The following is a 22,469-nucleotide window of genomic DNA, read 5'->3' as shown; positions in this document are numbered from 1 at the left end:
TTTGCCCACACGAGATAAGTTAAAATGGTTTCCTAATATTTTCATAGATTGTTTTCCATAACATTTCTGTGATAATATTATTGACAGGATTATAAAATACATAATGAAACCATACTAACTAGGTCTTATAAAAGTAAAACTTTAATACCAAATATAAAGAGAAGCTTTTACAGAATGAATACTCACATTACCATCAATAAAGACTATGTAAAATGTACATCCTTACATGACTTGAATTAAGGAACTACTAGTGTAATCTTATTAGCTTTCCCCAGAGAGCTCTTCTTTTAAATATTCGCTACATATGTGTGGATTTTTTTTAACTCCTTTATGCCTGATTCACAAACTGTTTTATATACATTTTACTCATATAAAAATGAAATACTCTTCTCAACAGATTGCTTACTTCTGTGCTAAAGGAGTGTTTTCTCTAGATGGAGAATACTTTTTATATAACATATTTAAGGAGAGGTCATCTTTCCTCCTAACTCTTAGCACGTGGTCGAAGTAGTTGCTCTTATTCCAACCCTGGAATCAGTTCTCTTCCAGCCTCTCATTGGCTGTTGAATACTTTCCCACATAAGTGATGGCAAGGGCAACTGTCCTTGGGAAAGAGACACCAGGTCAGATGTGAGAGCTCACAGGGAAAGAGACAGACCCAGGCCAAAGGGAAGCAGCATCTCTGGGAGGGCACCTAAAAGCTTCAAGAAAGATCTTGATTTTTTCATATTTTATGTATTTTTTTATTAAATCATAACTATGTACATTTATGGGGCACAGTGTGCTAATTTGATATAAAATATGGAATGCTTACATCATACTGATTAACATAACCATCACCTCAATTATAAATTGTCAGTCCAATTCATAATTGCCAAGTCATGGAAGCAACCCAAATGGCCCATTAACCCAGAAACAGATTAACAAATTGTGGTATATGTACGTTATGGAATAAGATCTTGATCTATGATGACTCCACTCTTGCACTAGATGATGGGAGGCTGCAGTTATTTTGTCTGTATTCACAAGTGAAAATTGTCAAATATTAAAGGACTTTTAAAAAGTCTCTCTCACTTTATTTATTTATTTATTTTTTTGTAGAGACAGAGTCTCACTGTACCGCCCTCAGTAGAGTGCCATGACATCACAGGACTCACAGCAACCTCTAGCTCTTGGGCTTAAGCGATTCTCTTGCCTCAGCCTCCCGAGCAACTGGACTACAGGCGCCCGCCACAACACCCGGCTATTTTTTGGTTGCTGTTTGGCCGGGGCTGGGTTTGAACCCGCTACCCTCGTTATATGGGGCTGGCGCCTTACTCACTGAGCCACAGGCGCTGCTCTCTCTCACTTTATTTTTATGTTCCTATTAAGTCATGTATTTTTCCTCATACTTCTCTTAATAGAAATGCAGAATCATTGTCCCCAAGTGAATTATTTAATACAGTGCCTGGTACAGATGACAAAATTAAAGGGGGAGAAAAATATCTCGGTGACATTGATCACTGACAAGGTACCACCAATGGTTTGTGAAGTGTGTAGAGCAATATCTTAGGAAAAACTGATGACTGCCAGAGGAAATAAAAAAGCTTAATGAACTGCTAATATTTTCATACATAATACTAAGTCAAAAGCTATCTTAGCTCCCTATGGAGTACAATGCACCAATGATTTGTAGGAAAAGCACTGCCCCTACTCCATGTTCTTTCTGTTTATTTGCAGGTGGAGATTAGGTTTCAGGTGGCAGGGGTAGCTTGAAGTCCAATATTAATATGAGGAGCACATTTGCAACTTTGTTTCTAATTTTTCATTCTTAAATATAGGAATATTGTAATATTATATACAGAACACAAATGTATCAGCAAATTTTAGCTAATTAAGAAGATTCTCTCATAACTGGTAACTTACAATCTATGTCCCAGGGAAATCTAAGTGTCTAGAGAGAACACTGTAGGATTAAGAGTCAAGGAAGTCACACCTAGAGAGGCACCATGCCTCCTTTAGCCAGACGACTGTGTTTCTGTTTTGTATAATATGGTTTCATGCATTTTTTAAAGAAAATTTATATTTGTACAAAAATTCCAAAAACCCATAAAACTCATTAATGTAATCAACCCCCTGAATTCATATTAGAGGCAACACTGGGTCAGAGAGATTGTAGTTTGTCTAAAGTCAAAAAGGAAATTAGCTTCAGCCTGGGAATGGGCTTTAGGTCACCTTCTTGAACGTGGAGTTCTTTTTCAGCTACTTTCTGCACATTGATAAAACCACACAGATTTTTAAATATAACTCAGAGAAAATGCAAGGAATATACACATTTAAAATAAACATTCCTTTCCTTCCGAAAAATTATGGGAGAATATTTCCTCCAAAATCTTCCCTTTCACTGCATCTGTACTTATACATTCTTTCATCATTATTCTATAAAATGATACATTATCTGACTTTCCTGGTAAGAGCCAATGAGGACATTTTATATTTGCAGAGTATTTAACACTCATTTTCTTTTTATATCCAGTAGTTCAATTTCATGACTCGGAAGTACGTAGACCCTGATCATCTCATGTTTTTTTTTCTAAAAAAACAAACACTAAGTAAGCCAAATAATGAAGACAAATTTGTAAGCTAGTATTTTGCCATTTAAGTATTACAATCATCATGAAAATTAGTTGCTATTTGTTTTTGTTCAAACAAATGTTTTATGTTTTTTTGTAAATTCTTTTTGAGACAGGGCCATGCTATATTGCTCAGGTTGGAGTGCAGTGGCTATACACAGGGATGATCACCGCACGCCACAGCTTGAACTGCTTGGGCTCTAGAGCTCATCCTGCCTCAGACTCCCACAGGAATGTGTTCCTGTGAATGGCCTTTGTAATGTCCCCCAGAGTAAAAATGGCCAAACGTTAGATAAGCAATTTAAATCAGACAACACAGTTGAAGTAACTTTTTCTTTATGGCCTCTACAATTGACACAGCTTGTCATCATCAGATCCATTTTGAGATTTGCAGAAATGAATTCTTACTATGAATAAAATAAAATGGCTATAATACCAGGTTCTTGTTACATCTCCAAGAGAAATGGGAACCATGTGTTCCTTTACAAGAAATTCTGAGTAGGAGGAATTAATTGATTCTCTTTGGTTGTCATTACTATTTACATATCTTTGATACTTTTGCCATCTTGGTCTTCGATCATTCAAGCAATGGTCAAATAGAGAGGCATGAGTAAACTTCATTTTAAAAGCTCAATTAGTTGCTTGATTTCACTATTTAAAAAGTATAATACAATTGCCCAGAAAGCTATACATTTTATGAAACTTGATACAAAACCGCCATAAGTTCAATGGTAATTAAGGACATATGGTTATGTAATAAAGTAAAAAAAAAAAGAAATTAATTAGAAACAGAAATTAATATTTCTTTGTATTACAGGCTTATTTAATTCATAAAAAGTGTCTATGTTGGATTCCTATAGGTAGTAAACATCCTATGTGGTTAAAGTTTTGGATGGCAATCATTGCCTTGTGATTAGGGGTGGAACACTTTAGATGGTGCAGGAAACCTTGAAGTGTTATGAAACACAGTCACAGTGAAATCAATTACAAAGTAACTCAGAGCACCTATGGGTATTCATTCGATTATTAGGCAATAATGTTCAATGCCCTAAATGTAACTTAAATGTAGCTTTTTAGAAAATGTAAAATGCATACAGTAATGCATTTATGGGGTACAGTGCGCTGATTTCATACACAATTTGGAATGCTTACATCATACAGGTTAAGATCTATCTCTTTATGATTTAATAAAAAATTAAAAAATAAAAAATGTAAAATGCATCAGTTTAGTTATATTTATCCCATCAAGGTAACAAATGGGTATCTGTTGAAAATGAGAGCACCAGGGACTTAAAATAAAATTTCTGTTTCTTTTCTTAATTAAGGTAGATAATTATGATCTTTGCTTAACATGTTAAGTCAATTAAACAACTCAGCATTTCAACAAATTAAAAAGAAAAGTTACGTCAGAAATTTGAAACTCAAAAGAAAAAAAGATAACATAACTAACTTTGGTTAGGTAGTTCACTAGGCTGTTATCTGAAATCTCTGGGCTTGAGGCAGAAGATCACCAAGGTTCCCTTCAAATAAACTTTCTGTTGAAAACTACACTTTTTAAATATTTTCAATACAAGTGAATCTAGAACTGACCTTATGGCAAGAGTGATACATCAAGATCTGTTACTCTGTTTTTCATCAAGCAAATCAGCAGTGTCTTCTGTTAGATTCTGATGAATTCTATGAAGATTGCAAAAGATGAGTGGTTAGTATTTCATTTTTCCTAAAGCATTCCTAAGTGGCTTGCAATTTAATATTAAGAAGTTGGCATAAGTGTAAATAAAATGTCCATTTAAACAGTGTTTTGTAACTGAAAATGTGTCAGGGCAGGCCTACTCTGTGCAACTCCAGTTATAAAAGCATTCTAAATAAGAAAATAGTTTCTAATAAGAAAATAGTTCAAGTGCAGAGGGGAGAGGTATGGCTGTCAATGATGCAAAGATCAACAGGGTACGCTCGCTGCCTTCTGTAATGGCTCTCTTTATAATAAACACTTGAGGGTATCATTAGAAATACTTATGTTTGGAAAGCAACTATGTGCAATAGGGAATATATCAATTTGCTTGACTATACTAAACATTCCACAACAAAAAAGTTAGAGAAAAACTTATTCTCTTAAGCCAGTACAAAGATTAAAAAAAAAAAAAAAAAAAAGTTCCTCAAAGACTTCTTCAAGCACTTGCTTTTGCCACCCTTTTACATTTCACCTACTATATGGGGAAAGTTAAGTATTGGACACTGAGAGATAATTCAGAGCAACAACTTCTAGGTGAGAATGAGATGGCTGAGTTGGTGATCAAGAAGAACTTCAGCAAGCACCGGTGGAAATTAGCTGCTAACACTGTTACCAAGGCATGAGTGGTGGGGCCTAACCTTTTTGTGTGTCTTCCATACCTCAGGCTGACCATGGCATTATTTTTAAGAACTTCGTGAATTATCCATTCCTTTATCTCTGTGTTAATCAAGTATGCAAGTTTTGCAAATATGCCTTTGTGTTGAGTGGAAAAACTATACCAGAAATTTTTTCTCAAGGTGCCCACTAGTGCCAAGACCAAAGATCACAGCCAAGAAAAGTTAATTTTCCAGGTGCCAGAAGATGCTGAAAGAATAGTTGTAGTACTTGACTATTTGGGTTTAAGTTGTAATCTTCATTAGATTAATGAAACTCATTAATATTTTTACCTAGTGGAATGGTGGCAAGAAATTTATAACAATATCACTGTCTAAATTATAAAGCTACAAAAATATCTAGCTGAAGGAATAAAAGATCAGGTTCACTACATAATAATTCATATGAAAAAATTTCATATAAAATCATAAAAAGGGAGAAAAACAAACTGCTCTGAATGAATATTTCAAAATTAAGTTCACTAAGACCTGTTTTTATTTCCAAATAATTTCATGAGCTTCCCTCCCTAAAAAAATTATGCATTGAGGAAAATTAATGAACTTAATTTATTTTCTATGATTTTGTGTTTTGACCTACTCTCTTAGTTTTTTGTATGACAATTTTCTAATTTTCAATTCTTTTAGATAGAGTTGCTTGTATTTCCGAAATGTGGTTTCATTGATTTCTTCTCGAGAAGTTTCTGTTACAGAGATTTCAGATTCCAGATATGCAATACAGGATTTCATCTGAGCTCCTGCTGAAACAATATGCTCTAATTTTCCTTGAGATGATGCTCCAGTCTAAAACAAATTGAAAGGATACATTTTAAAGAATTATAATATGAATAGTTATTGTATATTTATTTTTTAATGTGTTGAGTCAGTGATGCCCTGAGTAAGTTTAAACATGGGGAGAAAGCATACATTGCAAATGTTCATCATCAAGATCAACTAAGTTGGCAAAGCACCTATAGCTCAGCAGCTAGGGTGCTGGCCACATACATTGGGGCTGGTGAGTTTGAACCCAGCCCAGGCCTGCCAAACAAGGACAATTATAACACACACACAAAAAAAATAGCTGGGCATTGTGGTGGGTGCCTGTAGTCCCAGCTACTTGGGAAGCTAAAGCAAGAGAATTGCTTAAGCCCAAGAGTCTGAGGTTGCTGTGAGCTGTGACACAAGGTTACTCTATTGAGTGAGACTCTGTCTCAAAAATAAAAACAACAAAAAAAGTAAGCTGTTAATATAATTCAATATTAAATATAATTATACAAAAGGAATCATTGTGTTAGAACTCATGTAATATGATCATTCAAAGAATATTAGAATCAATTTAAATTTTAAAAATGTTAAATAGTGTATCTTAAGAACAGTTCAAGAGTGTGGTCTAATTTCTAAATCACAGCTTTTTCTTTCCTGTGGATCTATGTTAACTTCTCTTAATAATCAAATGATTTTCTTTTTGTTTTATTTATCAAATAGTAACTGTGTACACTAATGCATTTATGAAGTAAAATGTGATTTGATAGACAACGTGGAATGCTTACATTTAAATGATTAACAGAACCATCTCCTCGCTTACTTATTTGATGTGGTAAGGCATTCGTACGCTTTTCTTAATAGTTTAGAAATGTCTCATTGCATTATGTAAATTAGGTTATTCTTCTTAGTAAAGTATCTCAAAAATGGGGAAAAAAGTATCCAGTGTATTCAATACTAGTATGAAATCAGTATATAATCACCTACACATTGACAAGGAGGTCAGGAGCAGTGTAGGACCAGCATGGAAAGCAGGTGCCTGCTTGCAGAGGCTGGCCGACCCTCTGGCAGAGGGGTAAAGACAGGGAAGTACTGTCCTGCAGATTTTTTGGACTTGGGTGCTCACCACAGCTGCCTTGGGAGAGCCTGCGTGAGAGAGTGAACTTGAATGGTGCCCAGTGGCAGGGATTGAACTACCAGGCAGGGTGTAACTTTGATTAGGTTGGCTGCCATCAGAGGGCTGTCATTGTGGGAGGGCCACTGGGAAGAAACAGCCTGCAGGGTCCCAGCACGTGACTGGCTGTGGTGCACCTGATGAGCTGGGTAGCCATCCTTGGGGTGAGGTGGATGGTTCTCACATCCCAGAAAAGCCACTTTGTGGCCAAGGGGCACTGTTTGGAAAGTTGAGGTGTGTATCCTAAAAAGTCTGGTAAAAGCTTCAGGCCCCCACCCTGCTATGCCTGAATGTTAATGAAACCACCATGCCCTGACTGAGGGATAATAAGTCAGAAAGAAGGAAGCGGGTTTCCTCAGCAACTAGACAGTGGCTTCCCACATCCATCTTATATAGCAGAATCAGCATGTTTGTTTTGCATCTCCAACCCCCAGAGTGCCACCTGAAGTCCAGGTAATATATTGCTATCTGTATGTATATTTAAAATTTTTTCCTTCTAATTTTTTTAAGTTTTTCTTTCCTTGTGTTTTATTTTTTCATTTTTAATTTCTTGTATAATAAGGATTCCATTTTGTGTTAGCATTTCTTTGCTTTTTAAACTTACTTTTCTATTTTTTCTTTCCTTCCTTTTTCTAGATTTTTCTCATCTTTCCTTCATAAATTTTTCAAATGAAAACTAAGGTATCCCTCTATCCCTACTTTTTCCCCCAAAGTTTATAATTTTATTTATTTTCTTAATTTTATTCTCATCTGTTTTGTTCTCTTTCATTCTGTATTTTATTTATGGGACAGAGCCTTGCTCTGGGGCCTAGGCTGGGGGTCCATGGCATTGGCATGGCTCAAGGAGGCCTTAAAACCTGGGCTTGGGTGTCCTTCTCACTTTAGACTTCCAAAGGACAGTATTAGTAGGTCCCCCCAGTGACACAAAGATGTTTTCCTTTTGTATATGGTGGAGGCAAGGTCTTGCTTTTGGTCAGGCTGATAAGGAGCTCTTGACTGTGGAGAACCCAACTTCCTTGGCCCCTCAGAGTCCTGAAATTGCATGTATGGGTCAATGCACCCTGTTGAACACCACTATTACACCCGTATTTCTCTTCCTGTCCTTTCTTTTCTTTTTCTTTCACCCTTATTTTCTGTTTCTTTTCTCACTTCTCATTCATTTCTCTTTTCTTCCTTTTGTCCCTGTACCAAAAGGCCACTACAACATTCAAGCACAGAGACAAGAACATTTAAGAAGAAGGGGGCGGCGCCTGTGGTACAGTGAGTAGGGCGCCAGCCCCATATGCCGAGGGTGGCGGGTTCGGACCCAGCCCCGGCCAAACTGCAACAGAAAAATAGCCGGGCGTTGTGGCGGGCGCCTGTAGTCCCAGCTGCTCGGGAGGCTGAGGCAAGAGAATCGCGTAAGCCCGAGAGTTAGAGGTTGCTGTGAGCCGTGTGACACCACGGCACTCTACCCGAGGGCAGTACAGTGAGACTCTGTCTCTACAAAAAAAATAAAAAAAAAGAAAAAAAAAAAAAGAAAGAAAAATAAGAAGAAGGACGTGAGAGGAAAAAGTAGGGGAAGGATTTGGATAAAGAAGAAAGCACATATGAGGAAAAACCAACAAGAAAAAAAATCTGGCAACACGAAAAACCAAAAGATCACCCCTAAACTCAAGGGACCATGAGGCAGCTACCATAGAGGATCCTACCTAGAAGGAAATTATGGAAGTAACATCAAGGGAATTTAGAGTATGGATGGCAAAAATGATGAAGGGAATTGAAGGGAAAGTGGATAATCACTGAAGGGAAATCCAAAAATTGACTTAAGAAGTGAATAAAAGATAGGAAAGAGGTACTAGACCTTAAAGAAATAAAGGAGTCACCCAGGGAAGTTGAAGATGCAGTAGAAAGTACAAATAACAGATTAGATCATGGAGAAAGAAGAATCTCAGAGCTAGGGGATGTGTCTCTTGAGCTAACTCAGGCATTTAAAGAGGCAGAAAAGAGTAAAAGCAGAGCTTAGAGAATTATGGAAATTCATGAAGCATACAAATACACAAATTAAAGTGATCCCTGAGGGGAAAGGAAAATAACCCAAAGGTATAGAAGCCCTTCTAGAGCATATTGTAAATGAAAATTTCCCAAGCATCACCAAGATTCTGACACAGTCCTCTTAGATGCATATCAAACTCTGGTTCATCTCAACAGACACATTGTAATGAACCTGTCCAAGGTCAAAATATAAGGGAAAATTCTGCACGCAACCAAGAGTAAGCACCAATTTAATTATAAGAGCCAATCCATTAGGGTGACAGTGGACCTTTCAGCTGAAACTTTGTAATCCCGAAGAAGGTGGTCATTGACATTTAACTTTCTTGAATACAACAATTTTCAGCCCAGGATTCTGTATACTAGGTTTTAAATTTGACAGAGAAATCAAATCTTTTATTGACATGCAAACCTTGATGAAATCTGCCACTACACGTCCAGCTCTGCAGAAATACTCAGACCCATTCTCCATACTGACCATCACAATGGACCTCCAAGAAAAGTAGACACCCAGAAACTGAAGAACAAAACATAGCTTCCAAATTGGTGCAAAAAATAAAATTAAGCAATGGACCTTCACAAAATAAGGTGAATAGAACTCCACAATACTTAACAATTCTCTCAATGAATGGCTTGGAATCCCCACTGACAAGGCACAGACTGGGTGACTGGATAAAAAAGCACAATCCATCTATATGCTGTCTCTAGAAACACACCTAATGTTGAAGGACAAAAGAAGACTCAGGGTGAACCAGCAGTTAAGTAAGCGAGGAGATGATTACCATTTGCCTGAATTATTGTTTTCCAGTCCTTCATCCTTAGTCTTGTTTTATCCTTCAACATGTACAATCACCACATTATACCCCATAAATGCATTAAGGTACACAGTTATGATTTAATGAAGGAAAATATATTTAAAATATTAAAAAACAAAAGGAAATCAGAAAAGGAGGGGTTGCAAGTTTATTTTCAGAGACAATTGTATTTAAAGCAAAAAAGTAAGTAATAACAAAGAGGGTCACCATATACTGGTCAAGAGAAAAATAGAACAAGAGGACATTTCAATTCTAAAAGTATATAATACCCAACTTATATGGTCCCAGATTTATGAAGCAAACACTAATTGTCTGAACAATATAATATCCTACAACACCACAGTAGCTAGGGACTTTAACATTCCTCCAAGAGAACTGGACAGAGCCACTAAACAGAAACTACACATAGAAACAAGGAACTTGAATGCTACCCTAGATCAGTATGCTTAATAGACATATATAGAACACACAACCCCAAAGCCAATGAGAATATGTTCTTCTATCAGCCCATGGATCATACTCCAGCCCACAGACACAAATCAAACCTCAACAATTTTTTTTGAAAATTTGAAATAATACTTTGCATCTTTTCAGTCCACCAGGGAATAAAGATAGAAATCGATTGCAACAAAAACCTTCATCCACACACAAAGTCCTGGAAACTACAAACTTTATGCTACACGACAGTTGAATCAAGGAGGATAAAAGAAGGAAATTATTAGATTTCATGAACAGCATGACAATGAAGCCACAGATTCCCAAAACCTGTGGGATACTGAAAAAGATGTCATAAGAGGAAATTTCTTGCATTAGATACCAACATAAGACATATGGAAAGAGAGCACATCAACAGCCTAATGAATCATCTCAAAGAAATGGAGAAGGAAGAGTAATCCAATTGCAAACCTAGCAGAAGAAAAGAAATAACCTAAATTAAATTAGAAATAAATGAAGTTGTAAACAAAAGAATCATTCAGAAAATCAATAAAATGGAAAGTTCATTCTTTGAAAAGATAAATAAAATCAATAAACCTTTGGCCAGATTAAATAGAAAGATAGCATTAAAATCTCTAAAACCTCAATCAGAAACAAAAAAAGGGGAAATAACTACAGATACCACAGAGATACAGAGATTATCTCTGTCTACTACAAGCAACTCTATGCCCAGAAATTTGACAATGTGGACGAAATGGACCAATATCTGGAATCACACTGTGTCCCTAGACTTAACCAGGGAGAAATAGAGCTCTAGAACAGACAAATTCAAGCACTGAAATTTAAATAACAATAAAAAAGCTTCCAACAACAAAAAGAAAATCCCTAAACCACATGGCTTCACGAGAATTTGATCAAATCTTCAATGAAGAGCTTATACCTACCATGCAGAATGAATTCCAAAACACTGAGAAGAAAGAAACCTTCCCTAGCATGTTCTATGAAGAAAATATCACCCTGATACCAATACCAAGAAAAGACCAAACTAAAAAGAGAACAACAGACCAATTTCACTAATGAATATCGACAGAAATATACTCAACAAAATCCTAGAAAATAGATTTTATCTATACATTTAAAAAATTATATGTCATAATCAAGTCGGCTTCATCCCAGTGATGCTAAGATGAAGCTAGTTTAACCTACACAAGTCCATAAACATAATTCACCATATCAATAGAAGCCAAAAATAAAGACCATAAAATCCTCTCAATAGATGCAGAAAAAGCATTTGGCAATATTCAGCATCTTTTTCTAACAAGAACACTTAAGAAAATAGGCAGAGATGACACATTTCTTAATTGGTTGAAGCCTTCTGGGACAAACTCACAGCCAATTTCACACTGAATAAAGTTTTCCACTTAGAACTGAAACTAGACAGGATGTACACCATCACCACTGGTATTCCACATAGCTCTGGAAGTTTTAACTAATGCAATCAGGAAAGAGAAGGACATTAAGTGGATACAAATGATGGCTGAGGAGGTCAAACTTTCACTCTTTGCCAATGTTATCATTTTATACTTAGAGAACCCAACTGATTCAACTACACGACTCCTGGCAGTGATCAAGATATAGAGTAATGGTGTGGAGTATAAAATCAATGTGCTCAAATCAGGAGCCTTTGTGTATGCAAATAACAATTAAAATGAGAGGAAAACAGGGACACAATACCCTTCAGAGCAGCTTCAAAGAAAGTGAAATACCTGGGAATATACTTAACCAAGGACATGAAAGATCTTTACAAAGAGAATTATGAAACCCTAAGAAAAGAAATAGCAGGAGACATGAATATATGGAAGAATATGTCATGTACACGACTGGGAAGATTTGCATTGTTGCAATGTTTATAAAACCCAAAGTAATGTATGGATTCGATGTAATTACCATTAAAATACCAACATCATACTTTGAAGAAATGGAAGAAAGAGTTCTGCATGTTGTATGGAAACAATAAAAAAACCCATAAAGCCAAGGAAATTATTAATAATAAAAACAAATCCAGAAGTATCACTCTACCAGACTTTACATTATATTGTAAGTCCACAGTTATCAGAACAGCATGGTACAGGCACAAAAATAGAAATACAGGCATATAGAACAGAATAGAAAACGTAGAGATGAAACCAGCTTCTTATTGCTATCTGATCTTTGATAAACCAAACAAATAATCACTATTCAATAAATGGTACTGGCAGAACTGGATAATTCACATAAAAACTGAAAGTAGACCTGCACTTTTCGTCAACTTGCAAAAATTGAATTCAAGATGGATAAAAGTTTAAATCTAAGACATGAAATGATAAAAGTCCTAGAAGAAAGTGCAGGGGAAAACTTGATGATGTAGACCTGGGGAAAGATTTTATGAAGACTCTGTTGGCAATCCACGACAATACCAAAATTAAACAAATGGGACTTAATTAAGCTGGAAAGTCTCTGCACAGGTAAGGACACAAAAACTAAAGCAAGATGCCATTAATCCCCCACCCTCCACCTCCCTCCCTGCTCCCTCCCTCCTCTTTCCCCCTTCTCCCTATTATTACGTTGTAACTGGGTTATAGCTTTCATGTGAAGGTCCTACATTAGTTTCAAAGGGTGAGTACATTGGGTACTTTTTCTTCCATTCTTGAGACACTTTACTAAGAAAAATATGTTCCAGCTCCATCCATGTAAACATGAAAGAGGTAAAGTCTCCATCTTTTTTTAAGGCTGCATAATATTCCATGGTGTACATATACCACAATTTATTAATCCATTCATGGATCAATGGGCACTTGGGCTTTTTCGATGACTTAGCAATTATGAATAGGGCTGCAATAAATACTCTAATACAAATATCTTTGTTACGATGTGATTTTTGGTCTTCTGGCCAAAAATATGCCCAGTAGAGGGATTACAGGATTGAATGGCAGATCTATTTTTAGATCTTCAAGTGTTCTCCGTATCTCTTTCCAAAAGGAATGTATTAATTTACATTCCCACCAGCAGTGCAAAAGTGTTCCCTTTTCTCCACATCCACGCCAACATCTCTGGTTTTGGGATTTTGTGATGTAGGCTAGTCTCACTGGAGTTAGATGATATCTCAAAGTAGTTTTGATTTGCATTTATCTGATGATTAAAGATGATGAGCATTTTTTCATACGTCTGAAGGCCATGTGCCTGTCTTCTTCAGAGAAGTTTCTCTTCAAGTCCTTTGCCCAGCCTGTGATGGGATTCCTTGTTCTTTTCTTGCTAATGCGTTTGAGTTCTCTGTGGATTCTGGTTATTAAATCTTTGTCAGAGACATAACCTGCAAATATCTTTTCCCATTCTGAGGGCTGTTTGCTTGCTTTACTTCCTGTGTTCTTGGCTGTGCAGAAGCTTTTTAGTTTGATCAAGTCCCAGTAGTGTATTTTTCAAGCAGCTTCAATTGACTGGGGGATCCTTCTCATGAAAAACTCGCCAAACCCAATTTCTTCAAGGGTTTTCCCTGCACTCTCTTCTAGTATTTTTATAGTTTCATGTCTTAGATTTAAATCTTTAATCCAGTGAGAGGCTATATTGGTTAATGTTGAGAGGTGTGGGTCCAGTTTCAGTCTTCTACAGGTTGTCAGCCAGTTCACCCAGCACCATTTGTTAAATAGGGAATCTTTTCCCCATTGAATGTTTTTAATTGGCTTGTCAAAGATTAAATAACGGTAATTAGCTGGATTCATCTCTTGGTTCTCTATTCTGTTCCAGACGTCTACTTCTCTGTTTTTGTGCCAGTACCATGCTGGTTTTTTTGTTTGTTTGTTTGTTTTTGTGGTTTTTGGCCAGGACTGGGTTTGAACCCACCACCTCTGGCATATGGGACCAGCGCCCTATCCCCTTGAGCCACAGGCACTGCCCAGCATGCTGTTTTGATCACTATTGATTTGTAGTATAGTCTGAGGTCTGGTAGAGTGATTCCTCCTGCTTTGTTTTTATTTCTGAGTAATGTCTTGGCTATTCGAGGTTTTTTCTCATTCCATATAAAACTAAGTATTGTTTTTTCAAGATCTTTAAAGTATGACAGTGGAGCTTTAATGGGGATTGCGTTGAAATTATATATTGCTTTGGGTAATATGGACATTTTAACAATGTTGATTCTTCCCAACCATGGCATGGTATATTTTTCCATTTAACATTCTCAGCTATCTCTTTTCTTAGAGTTTCATAATTCTTTTTATATAGATCTTTCACGTCCTTTGTTAGATAAACTCCAAAGTATTTCATCTTCTTTGGCACTACTGTGAATGGAATAGAGTCCTTAATTGTTTTTTCAACTTGACGATTGTAGGTATATATAAAGGCTACTGATTTATGAATGTTGATTTTGTAACATGAGACGCTGCTGTATTCCTTGATCACCTCTAAGAGTTTTGTAGTAGAGTCCCTAGTATTTTCCAGATATACAATCATATCATCTGCGAAGAGTGAAAGTTTGATCTCTTCTGACCCTATGTGGATACCCTTGATCGCCTTTTCTTCCCTAATTTTGCTGGCTAAAACTTCCATTACAATTTTTTTTTTTTTTTGAGATGGAGTCTTAAGCTGTTGCCCTGGGTAGAGTGTAGTGGCATCACAGCTAACAGCAACCTCTAACTCCTGGGTTTAAGCGATTCTCCTGCCTCTGCCTCCCAAGTAGCTGGGACCACAGGTGCTGGCCACAACACCTGGCTATTTTTTGGTTGTAGTTGTCATTGTTGTTTGGTGGGCCTCTGCTTTGGATTTGAACCTGCCAGCTCAGGTGTATGTGGCTGGCACCTTAGCCTCTTGAGCCACAGGCACTGAGCCTACTTCCATTACAATGTTAAAGAGCAATGGAGACAATGGACAGCCTTGTCTGGTTCCAGATTGAGTGGAAATTATTCCAATTTAACTCCATTCAATATGATATTGGCTGTGGGTTTGCTGTATATGGCCTCTATTAGTTTAAGAAATGTCCCTTCTATACCAATTTTCTCAAGTGTTCTGATCATGAAGGGATGTTGGATGTTATCAAAAGCTTTTTCTGCATCGATTGAGAGAATCATATGGTCTTTGTTTTTTAATTTGTTTATGTGCTGAATTACATTTATAGATTTACGTATATTGAACCAGCCTTGAGACCCTGGGATAAAACCGATTTGGTCATGATGTATGATTTGTTTGATATGTTGCTGGATTCTGTTTGTTAGAATCTTGTTGAATATTTTTGCATCTATATTCATTAGTGATATTGGTCTACAATTTTGTTTTCTTGTTGGGTCTTTTCCTGGTTTGGGGATCAGTGTGATGTTTGCTTCATAGAACGTGTTGGGTAGTCTTCCTTCTTTTTCTACCTTTTGGAACAGATTGAGTAATCTTCAAGGGAATATGTGAATCCTAGTAAAAGTGGAATGTAAAGGTCTTAGCCAAATAACTAAGAGAATGCCACAAAAGCTATGTTAACTAGTGTAATGAAAATGTGTCAAACGGTCTACGAACCAAGTTTATGGTGCCCCATGATCATACTAATGTACACAGCTATGATTTAATAAAAATAAAAAAAAACTAAAGCAAATAAAGAACCTTTGGAATGGGAAAAGATATTTGCAGGTTATTAATCTGACAAAGGGTTGATAATTAGAATCCACAGGGAATTCAGATTAATCAACATAAAAAGAATAAACAATCCCATCTATCACTGGGCAAGAGTCATGAACACAACCTATGAAGAAGACAAATGAATGGCTAACAAACATGAAAAAAATGGTCTTAATCATCACAGAAATACAATCAAAATCATTTTTAGATATCACTTAACCCCACTCAGAATAGCTTACATCACAGGGTCCCAAATGAGATGCTTGTGCAAATGTGGAGAAAAGTGAACATCTTTACACTGTTGTTGAGATTGCAAACTAATAGAGTCTCTTTGGAAATAAGTAGGGAGAGTCCTCAAAGAACTCAAATTATACCTCCCATTTGATCCCACAATGCCACTACTAGGCATCTACCCAGAAGAAAAAAATGGCACCTTATCATAAAGACATCTGCATTTGATTATTGCTGCTCAGTTTACAATCACCAAGATGTGGAAACTACCCTAGTGCCCACCAACTCATGAATGGATTAACAAACTGTGGTATATGTATACTATGAAATACTACTTAGCCATAAAAAGATGGAGAATGTACATCTGGATAGTTAGAAAACATTCTTTTTAGTAAAGTATCACAAGAATGGAAAAGCAAGTATCCAATGGATTCAACAGTAATATGAAACTGGTAGACTAACTAATACATGCCCCCACAAAACAAAAAGTCAATTTAACTCCAGTTGAGCTAAGGGGGGAGGAAAAAGGGGGAGAAGGGAAGGGGATCAGTGTGGTCCCACCTAATGGGCACATGTAAGAACATAGGGCACATCTCCCCAGAGTGAGAAACAATTATAATAGGGACTTTCCCTAACAAACTCAAAAACAAAACAAAACAAACCCCCACAAACTTTAAGACTTCTCTATAATAAACATGCCTTTTCCCTGTTTCTTGCAGCTTTTCATTTATTTTTATTTTTACTTTCTATTTTAAATTTTATTTATTTCTGTTTTAAACTTTCTTTTATTTGAGCCAGGGTCTTGCTCTGACTCAGTACAATGCCATGATCATAGCTCATTGCAACCTCTAATATGAAGGCTCATGTTACTTTCTCACTGCAGCCTCTTGAATAGCTGGGACTATAGGGAAGCATCACCACACCCACACCTGGATAATTATTTTTTCTTTCTTTCTTTCCTTTTCCTTCCTTACTCCCTCTCTCCCTCCCTTCCTTCCTCAATTAAAAAAGAGGGTCATCAAGGCCATATCTTTCAGTCTTAGTTAGCTTTACCTCTCAGCACCACCTGCAGGTCCTTCCTTCCTTCCTTCTCTCCTTCCTTCCTTCCTTCCCTCCCTCCCTCCTTCCTTCCTTCCTTCTTCCTTACTTCCTTTCTTCTTTCCTTCCTTCCTTCCCTCCCTCCTTTCTTCCTTTCTCTCTCTCTCCTCTCTCTCTCTTTTTTCTTTTCTTTTCTTTTCTTCCTTTTCTCTCTTTCCCTTCCCTCCCTCCCTTCCTTCCTTCCATCCTTCCTACCTTTCTTTCTTCATTTCTTTCTTCTCTTTCTTTCTTCTCTCTCTTTCTTTCTTTTTGTTCTCACATTACCTAGGCTTGTCTACAGCTCCTGGTTTCAAGCCTTCTACAGTGCTTAGATTACAGGCATGAATCACCTCTTACAGCTTTTCTATCATCCTGTTTCTCCCCTTGCTTTGAACTCTATTTTCTTTTTTTTGAGACTAGGTATAACTTTGTCACCCAAGATCAAGTACAGTGCTACCATCACAGCTTGATGAAGTCTCTAATTCCTGGGCTCAAGTGATTCACCTGACTGGGCCTCCAAGGAGCTAGGACTACAGTTCACCATGATGGGCTAATTGGTTTATAGTTTTTGCAGAGATAGGCCCAGGCTTCAGGTGATCTTTTTGCCTTGGCCTTTTTACTTTGGCCTCATAAAGTGCTGGGATTCCATGGCATGACTGTGTATTAATATTCCTTAATACAAGGTCTCATCCAGAGATCTATTTTTCATCACTTTTTTAAACTAAAATCTTTTACAATCCTACACTTCCAATTAAAAAAGAGGGCCATCAAGGCCATATCTTTGAGTTTTAGTTTGCTTTACCTCTCAGCACTACCTGCAGGCACTGACTAGGCCCTTCCCTGTGCTCCTGGATGAGCATCTATCCTGAAATCTCCAAACCTGAAATCCAAAATGCTTCAAAATGTTATTCATCTTACATATAAAGATGACAGCACAAGTGGAAAATTACACATCTGAATTCATGTGACAGGTTTCATTGAAAACACACATCTTTGTTTCATGCAAAATTTAGTACTTAAAAATATTATATCAAGTTACATGCGGGCTTTGTGCATAAGTTGTTCATGACGTATTAATGAATATTGCGTTTAGACTTGGATCCCATCCTCAAGATATTTTATTGTGTATATATAAATATTCTAAAATCTGAAATACTTCTGGGCATTTGGGGTGCAGAATGTACAGCCTGTACTAGTAGAGAAAAAAAGTTCCTTTTAAGTATGATAGAAAGTAAGAGATTGACTTACTGAACTTGCAGATGACACGTACTTCTCAATGCAGTCCAGTGCCTTTCCAAAGTTTACTTTCATTTTTGAATTTTCTTTTTCAAGGCTAAAATACATATTATAAAATAATTCTTATCACAGATAAATTTTTAAAATGCCATAAAGCTTGTGAACAAATATCTAAAGGCATAATTAGAGAATTTCTCAAAGATTAACAAAGCAGATGATTTGGCAAAGGTATTTTTCTAGGTGTATTTTTGGAAAATGTATAAAATTTTGAAAAAATATACAAAGGCATGCATTTCAAAATAGCTTAAAGTTGAAACTTTCCTTGGCTTCACACAAACATACTTATTATCTGAACAGATACAATCTCATATTACACTGCTATTTGCTTTATGAATACTCAAGTTATTTTGTGTGCTGCTTTTAACTGTACCTTTGCATGCGGTCTTCCATCATCCTTTTACATTTTATAGTCTCTGCTAACTGATCTTCCAGAGATTTCTGCACCTAAAACAAAAGATTAAAAATAATTTACACTTGGAAAAACAAAATGTCCACCAATGGATTAATGGATAAATGAAATGTGGTATACATAAAAATATTATTCTTGGGCTATGACAATGTTTTTATTAAAATCTTACTACCCAAATCATTAATTTTAGGAATTAAGTCAATTTCTTTTGTAAAGTCAAGGGGACAGGCACTACTTGCAATAAGTACTATCACTATGAAGGGGATAGATATTTTTATCAGAGACGTTTTTCATATTGTCTACCATATTCTTATACGCAGGTTGTCCCTGACTTGGGATCCTCCAACTTCCTATTGTTTGACTCCATAATGATGTGAAGCCCTTGCAAGTTTGACATAATGATGATGGCCACCTTAATTTTTTTGACTTTAAAATGATATGAAACACCCCAATTTCAATGTATGTTGAATTTTGATTCATGATCCTTCCCAGGCTAGCAATATGTGGTATGAGGGACATACAATGCTTTATTATAGACAGACTTATACTAGATTATTTTTCTTTTTTTGGCCGGGGCTGGGTTTGAACCCACCACCTCAGGCATATGGGACCGGTGCCCTACTCCTTGAGCCACAGGCGCCGCCCAACTAGATTATTTTTTCAACTGAAGGCTAATGTAAGTGCTCTGAACATGTTCCAGGTAGGCTAGGCTAAGAGAGGATGGGTTTATTGGGATATAACCCATTGAAAGTCAGTGAGCATCTGTACTACAGGTTGAGCATCTTAATATTAGAACCTAAAATACAAAATGCCCCCAAATCCTAATCACTTTTAGGGTCAAAATGACATTCCAAATGGAAAATTTGACATCTGACTTCATGTGCCATGTTGCAGTGAAAACATCTTTGCTTCATGCACAAAATTATAAAACATTACATAAAATTATCTTCAGGGTGTGTGAATATGGTGTATATATTACAAATAAATTTGGGTTTAGACTTGAATTCCCTTCCCAAGATATTTCAATATGCATGTACAAATATTCCACAATCCAAAACATTTCTAGTCCAAAGCATTTTGAGTAAGATACACTCGGCCTATTCTGCCACAGAACTAAAATAAGAGATTAACTTACGAAACTTGCACTTGACAAGTCTTTCTCATACTGGTTGAGTTTTTCGGCTTGGTCTTTGACAGTAAGTTTTAATTTGGAATTTGCCATTTTGATCCTAAAATATAATTTTTAAAATAATTAATGTCAGATAATTTTTTTAAATATCATGCAATTTTTGAACAAACACTTGAAGGTATGTTTATGTGAATCCTTAGATATTTGAAAAGTAGATGATTAAGCAACTATATCATTTTTCTAGCAATGTCCATGCATAATGTGCAAAATTTAGAAACAAAGTAAAAAAAATATGCATTTCAAAATAGCTTAAAGCTGAAAATTTTCCTAAGATTCACACAGATATAGTTACTATTACAACTAGCACTAGTCTCAAACTGTAACACTTATTTTCTTTATAATACTCAAGTCTTTTTATTTTTCTTTTTTGCTGCTTGAAAGCATACTTTTTCCATTGGTCTAGCATCTTCTCGGCACGGTGTCCTTCCTCTTTGAGTTGATCCTCTACTTCTTGAAACTAAAACAAAGATTAGAAAAATGTTTACACTTGGAAATGACCCACATTTCCCTCACTGGATGGACAGCTAAAAAATGTAGCATATAGAAAACAAGGTTTTTAGACTAACACACTATTTGCATTAAAAATAATAATGATCTAGTACAAATCTGCTCATCACCTGAAGAGATTTTTTAGCTAAATTTCATTGGAACCCTGACACACCCCTTCATTCTGCATATTATTTATAGATACTTTTCTGCCATCACTGCACAGTGGAGCTGTTGCAACAGAAATCTTCTGGATCATAAAACCTAAAATATACTATTTGGCCCTTCACAGAGAAGGTTATCTACTCCTGTTATAGGATGAAAACACAACATTATTCTTGCTTTTACAAATTATATTGTATTATTATTAATTTTACAAATTATATTGTATTACATAAATACTATTAACTACTCAATAAATACACTATTCTTAATTTTACAAACTATATTGTATGAGATAAATACTCAAATTTATAAAATTGATAAAATGGGGAAAGAGAAGATTACATTATGATAAGCATGTATATTTTGTATTCTAAGATCACAACATCAACTTTTATTATTTTATTTTATTCACATTTAATTTTATTGTAACAAGGCAACTTATATACTTTCAGCATCTAACACTCACCATCATCTTTTCTTTTAGGAAAAGGAAAAGGACTTTTAAAAATAAATGGGAAGAAAAGTACAACAGAGAATGTCAACCCCAAAGTTAAGTCGCAAGGCTTAAGTTTTCACTAGGAGAGAATTTAATCTAAATGTGTCGCCTTAAACTGTGAGGATGACTATTAAAACTTTGCAATTAAACATGACAAAGGAGAGGCCATGATGTTAAAATTACCACTTAACCTACCCAGTCACGTCAAAGCTATGTTTTACTAACCATCGTGACCAGATGTTTATTTTATTTTTTTTCTTTTTGTGAACATGAGCAAGTAGACAGGCACAAGTTGGTAAATGCTAACTGTCCATATTCATAGACACATTGTAGTCTCTGAGCCAATTTACAGGGAAAATAGAGAAAAGGCTAGAACTTTGTGCACTGCTACACGGGGGACAGCACACTTCAGCTTCCCACAGAGCAAGGGGACCAGGTTTTACTTTTTCTCTCACATCTCAGTTGTGTGTATGCTTCAGATGACAACCAGATGTCTCATGGAATAGTTTGAGAGGTGGACATTTACAGAGGCCAAAAGATCTGGGTTTGAGTACTGGCTCCACCAGTACTAGCTGTGTGACCTTTAGCAAATTAGCAACTTGGTTTCTTCATCTACAACATGGACAGAATAGCACTGATTTCCTCATGTGGATGTTGGGAAGACTGAACTGGGGAATACACGTAATGCACTTAGAAAAACGTGAGGCACATGGTGAGTGGCATATAATATTTACTATTAACATCTTGTTGTATTTTATGTTCTAATTTTATAGTTTAGGCAGGTGACATGCCAATGAAAATGGTCCCCGACAGCTGCACTCAACTATCTCCACACTACTGAAATGGGCAATAAATGCATAGCATGATGCCCACAACAGTCCCAAATTCTGTAGATAACAGTCACCAACTCCAGTAGCCAGCAGTGTTTTCGTCCACTCATAAGAATTCATGGCTTACTTGTCTCCATAGCAATCAGTGGGATGGATGACCATGCACTGCAGTGCACAGAGCATCTTCTAGAGTGAGTTGTATGGAACTTACATGACCCCAGGCAATAGCCTCAACCTGAAAACACTGTACTCCATTGATAAATCAAGGTGCCTTGATCACTTCATTCCCAGCAACTGGATATGATGGGCTGCACTAGCAAGCACTCTGATGATCAAGTTAAGGTCATGTGCTGTGGTAGATCAGAAAGGCCAGAGCTTTTCAGTTGGAAAGGCAATTATCAATCTACAAGTCCCAATTCTGACTTTGTAATGAAGGAGTACTAATTTAATT

The 22,469-nt window shown here is 36.3% G+C and overlaps 1 protein-coding gene across 1 annotated transcript in view; it reads right to left on the bottom strand.

Moving 5' to 3' along the window:
* Positions 1–4,222: 4,222 nt before the first annotated feature.
* LOC128579311 (ankyrin repeat domain-containing protein 26-like) overlaps positions 4,223–22,469 on the bottom strand; it is a 36,521-nt gene continuing 18,274 nt past the window's right edge. Inside the window, exons 6-11 of the mRNA XM_053581457.1 lie at positions 20,428–20,498; positions 19,988–20,081; positions 18,814–18,887; positions 18,396–18,480; positions 5,596–5,798; positions 4,223–4,289 (exon numbers count right to left, since the gene is read on the bottom strand). Coding sequence (XP_053437432.1) covers positions 4,223–4,289; positions 5,596–5,798; positions 18,396–18,480; positions 18,814–18,887; positions 19,988–20,081; positions 20,428–20,498 — 594 coding nt within the window. The remainder of the gene's footprint in view (positions 4,290–5,595; positions 5,799–18,395; positions 18,481–18,813; positions 18,888–19,987; positions 20,082–20,427; positions 20,499–22,469) is intronic.

This window comes from Nycticebus coucang, unplaced genomic scaffold (assembly GCF_027406575.1).
Source record: "Nycticebus coucang isolate mNycCou1 unplaced genomic scaffold, mNycCou1.pri scaffold_44, whole genome shotgun sequence".
In the NCBI taxonomy this organism is placed as follows: Eukaryota; Metazoa; Chordata; class Mammalia; order Primates; family Lorisidae; genus Nycticebus; species Nycticebus coucang.
Note: the sequence above shows the minus strand (reverse complement) of the source record. Positions and strands in the feature narration are given on the sequence as shown.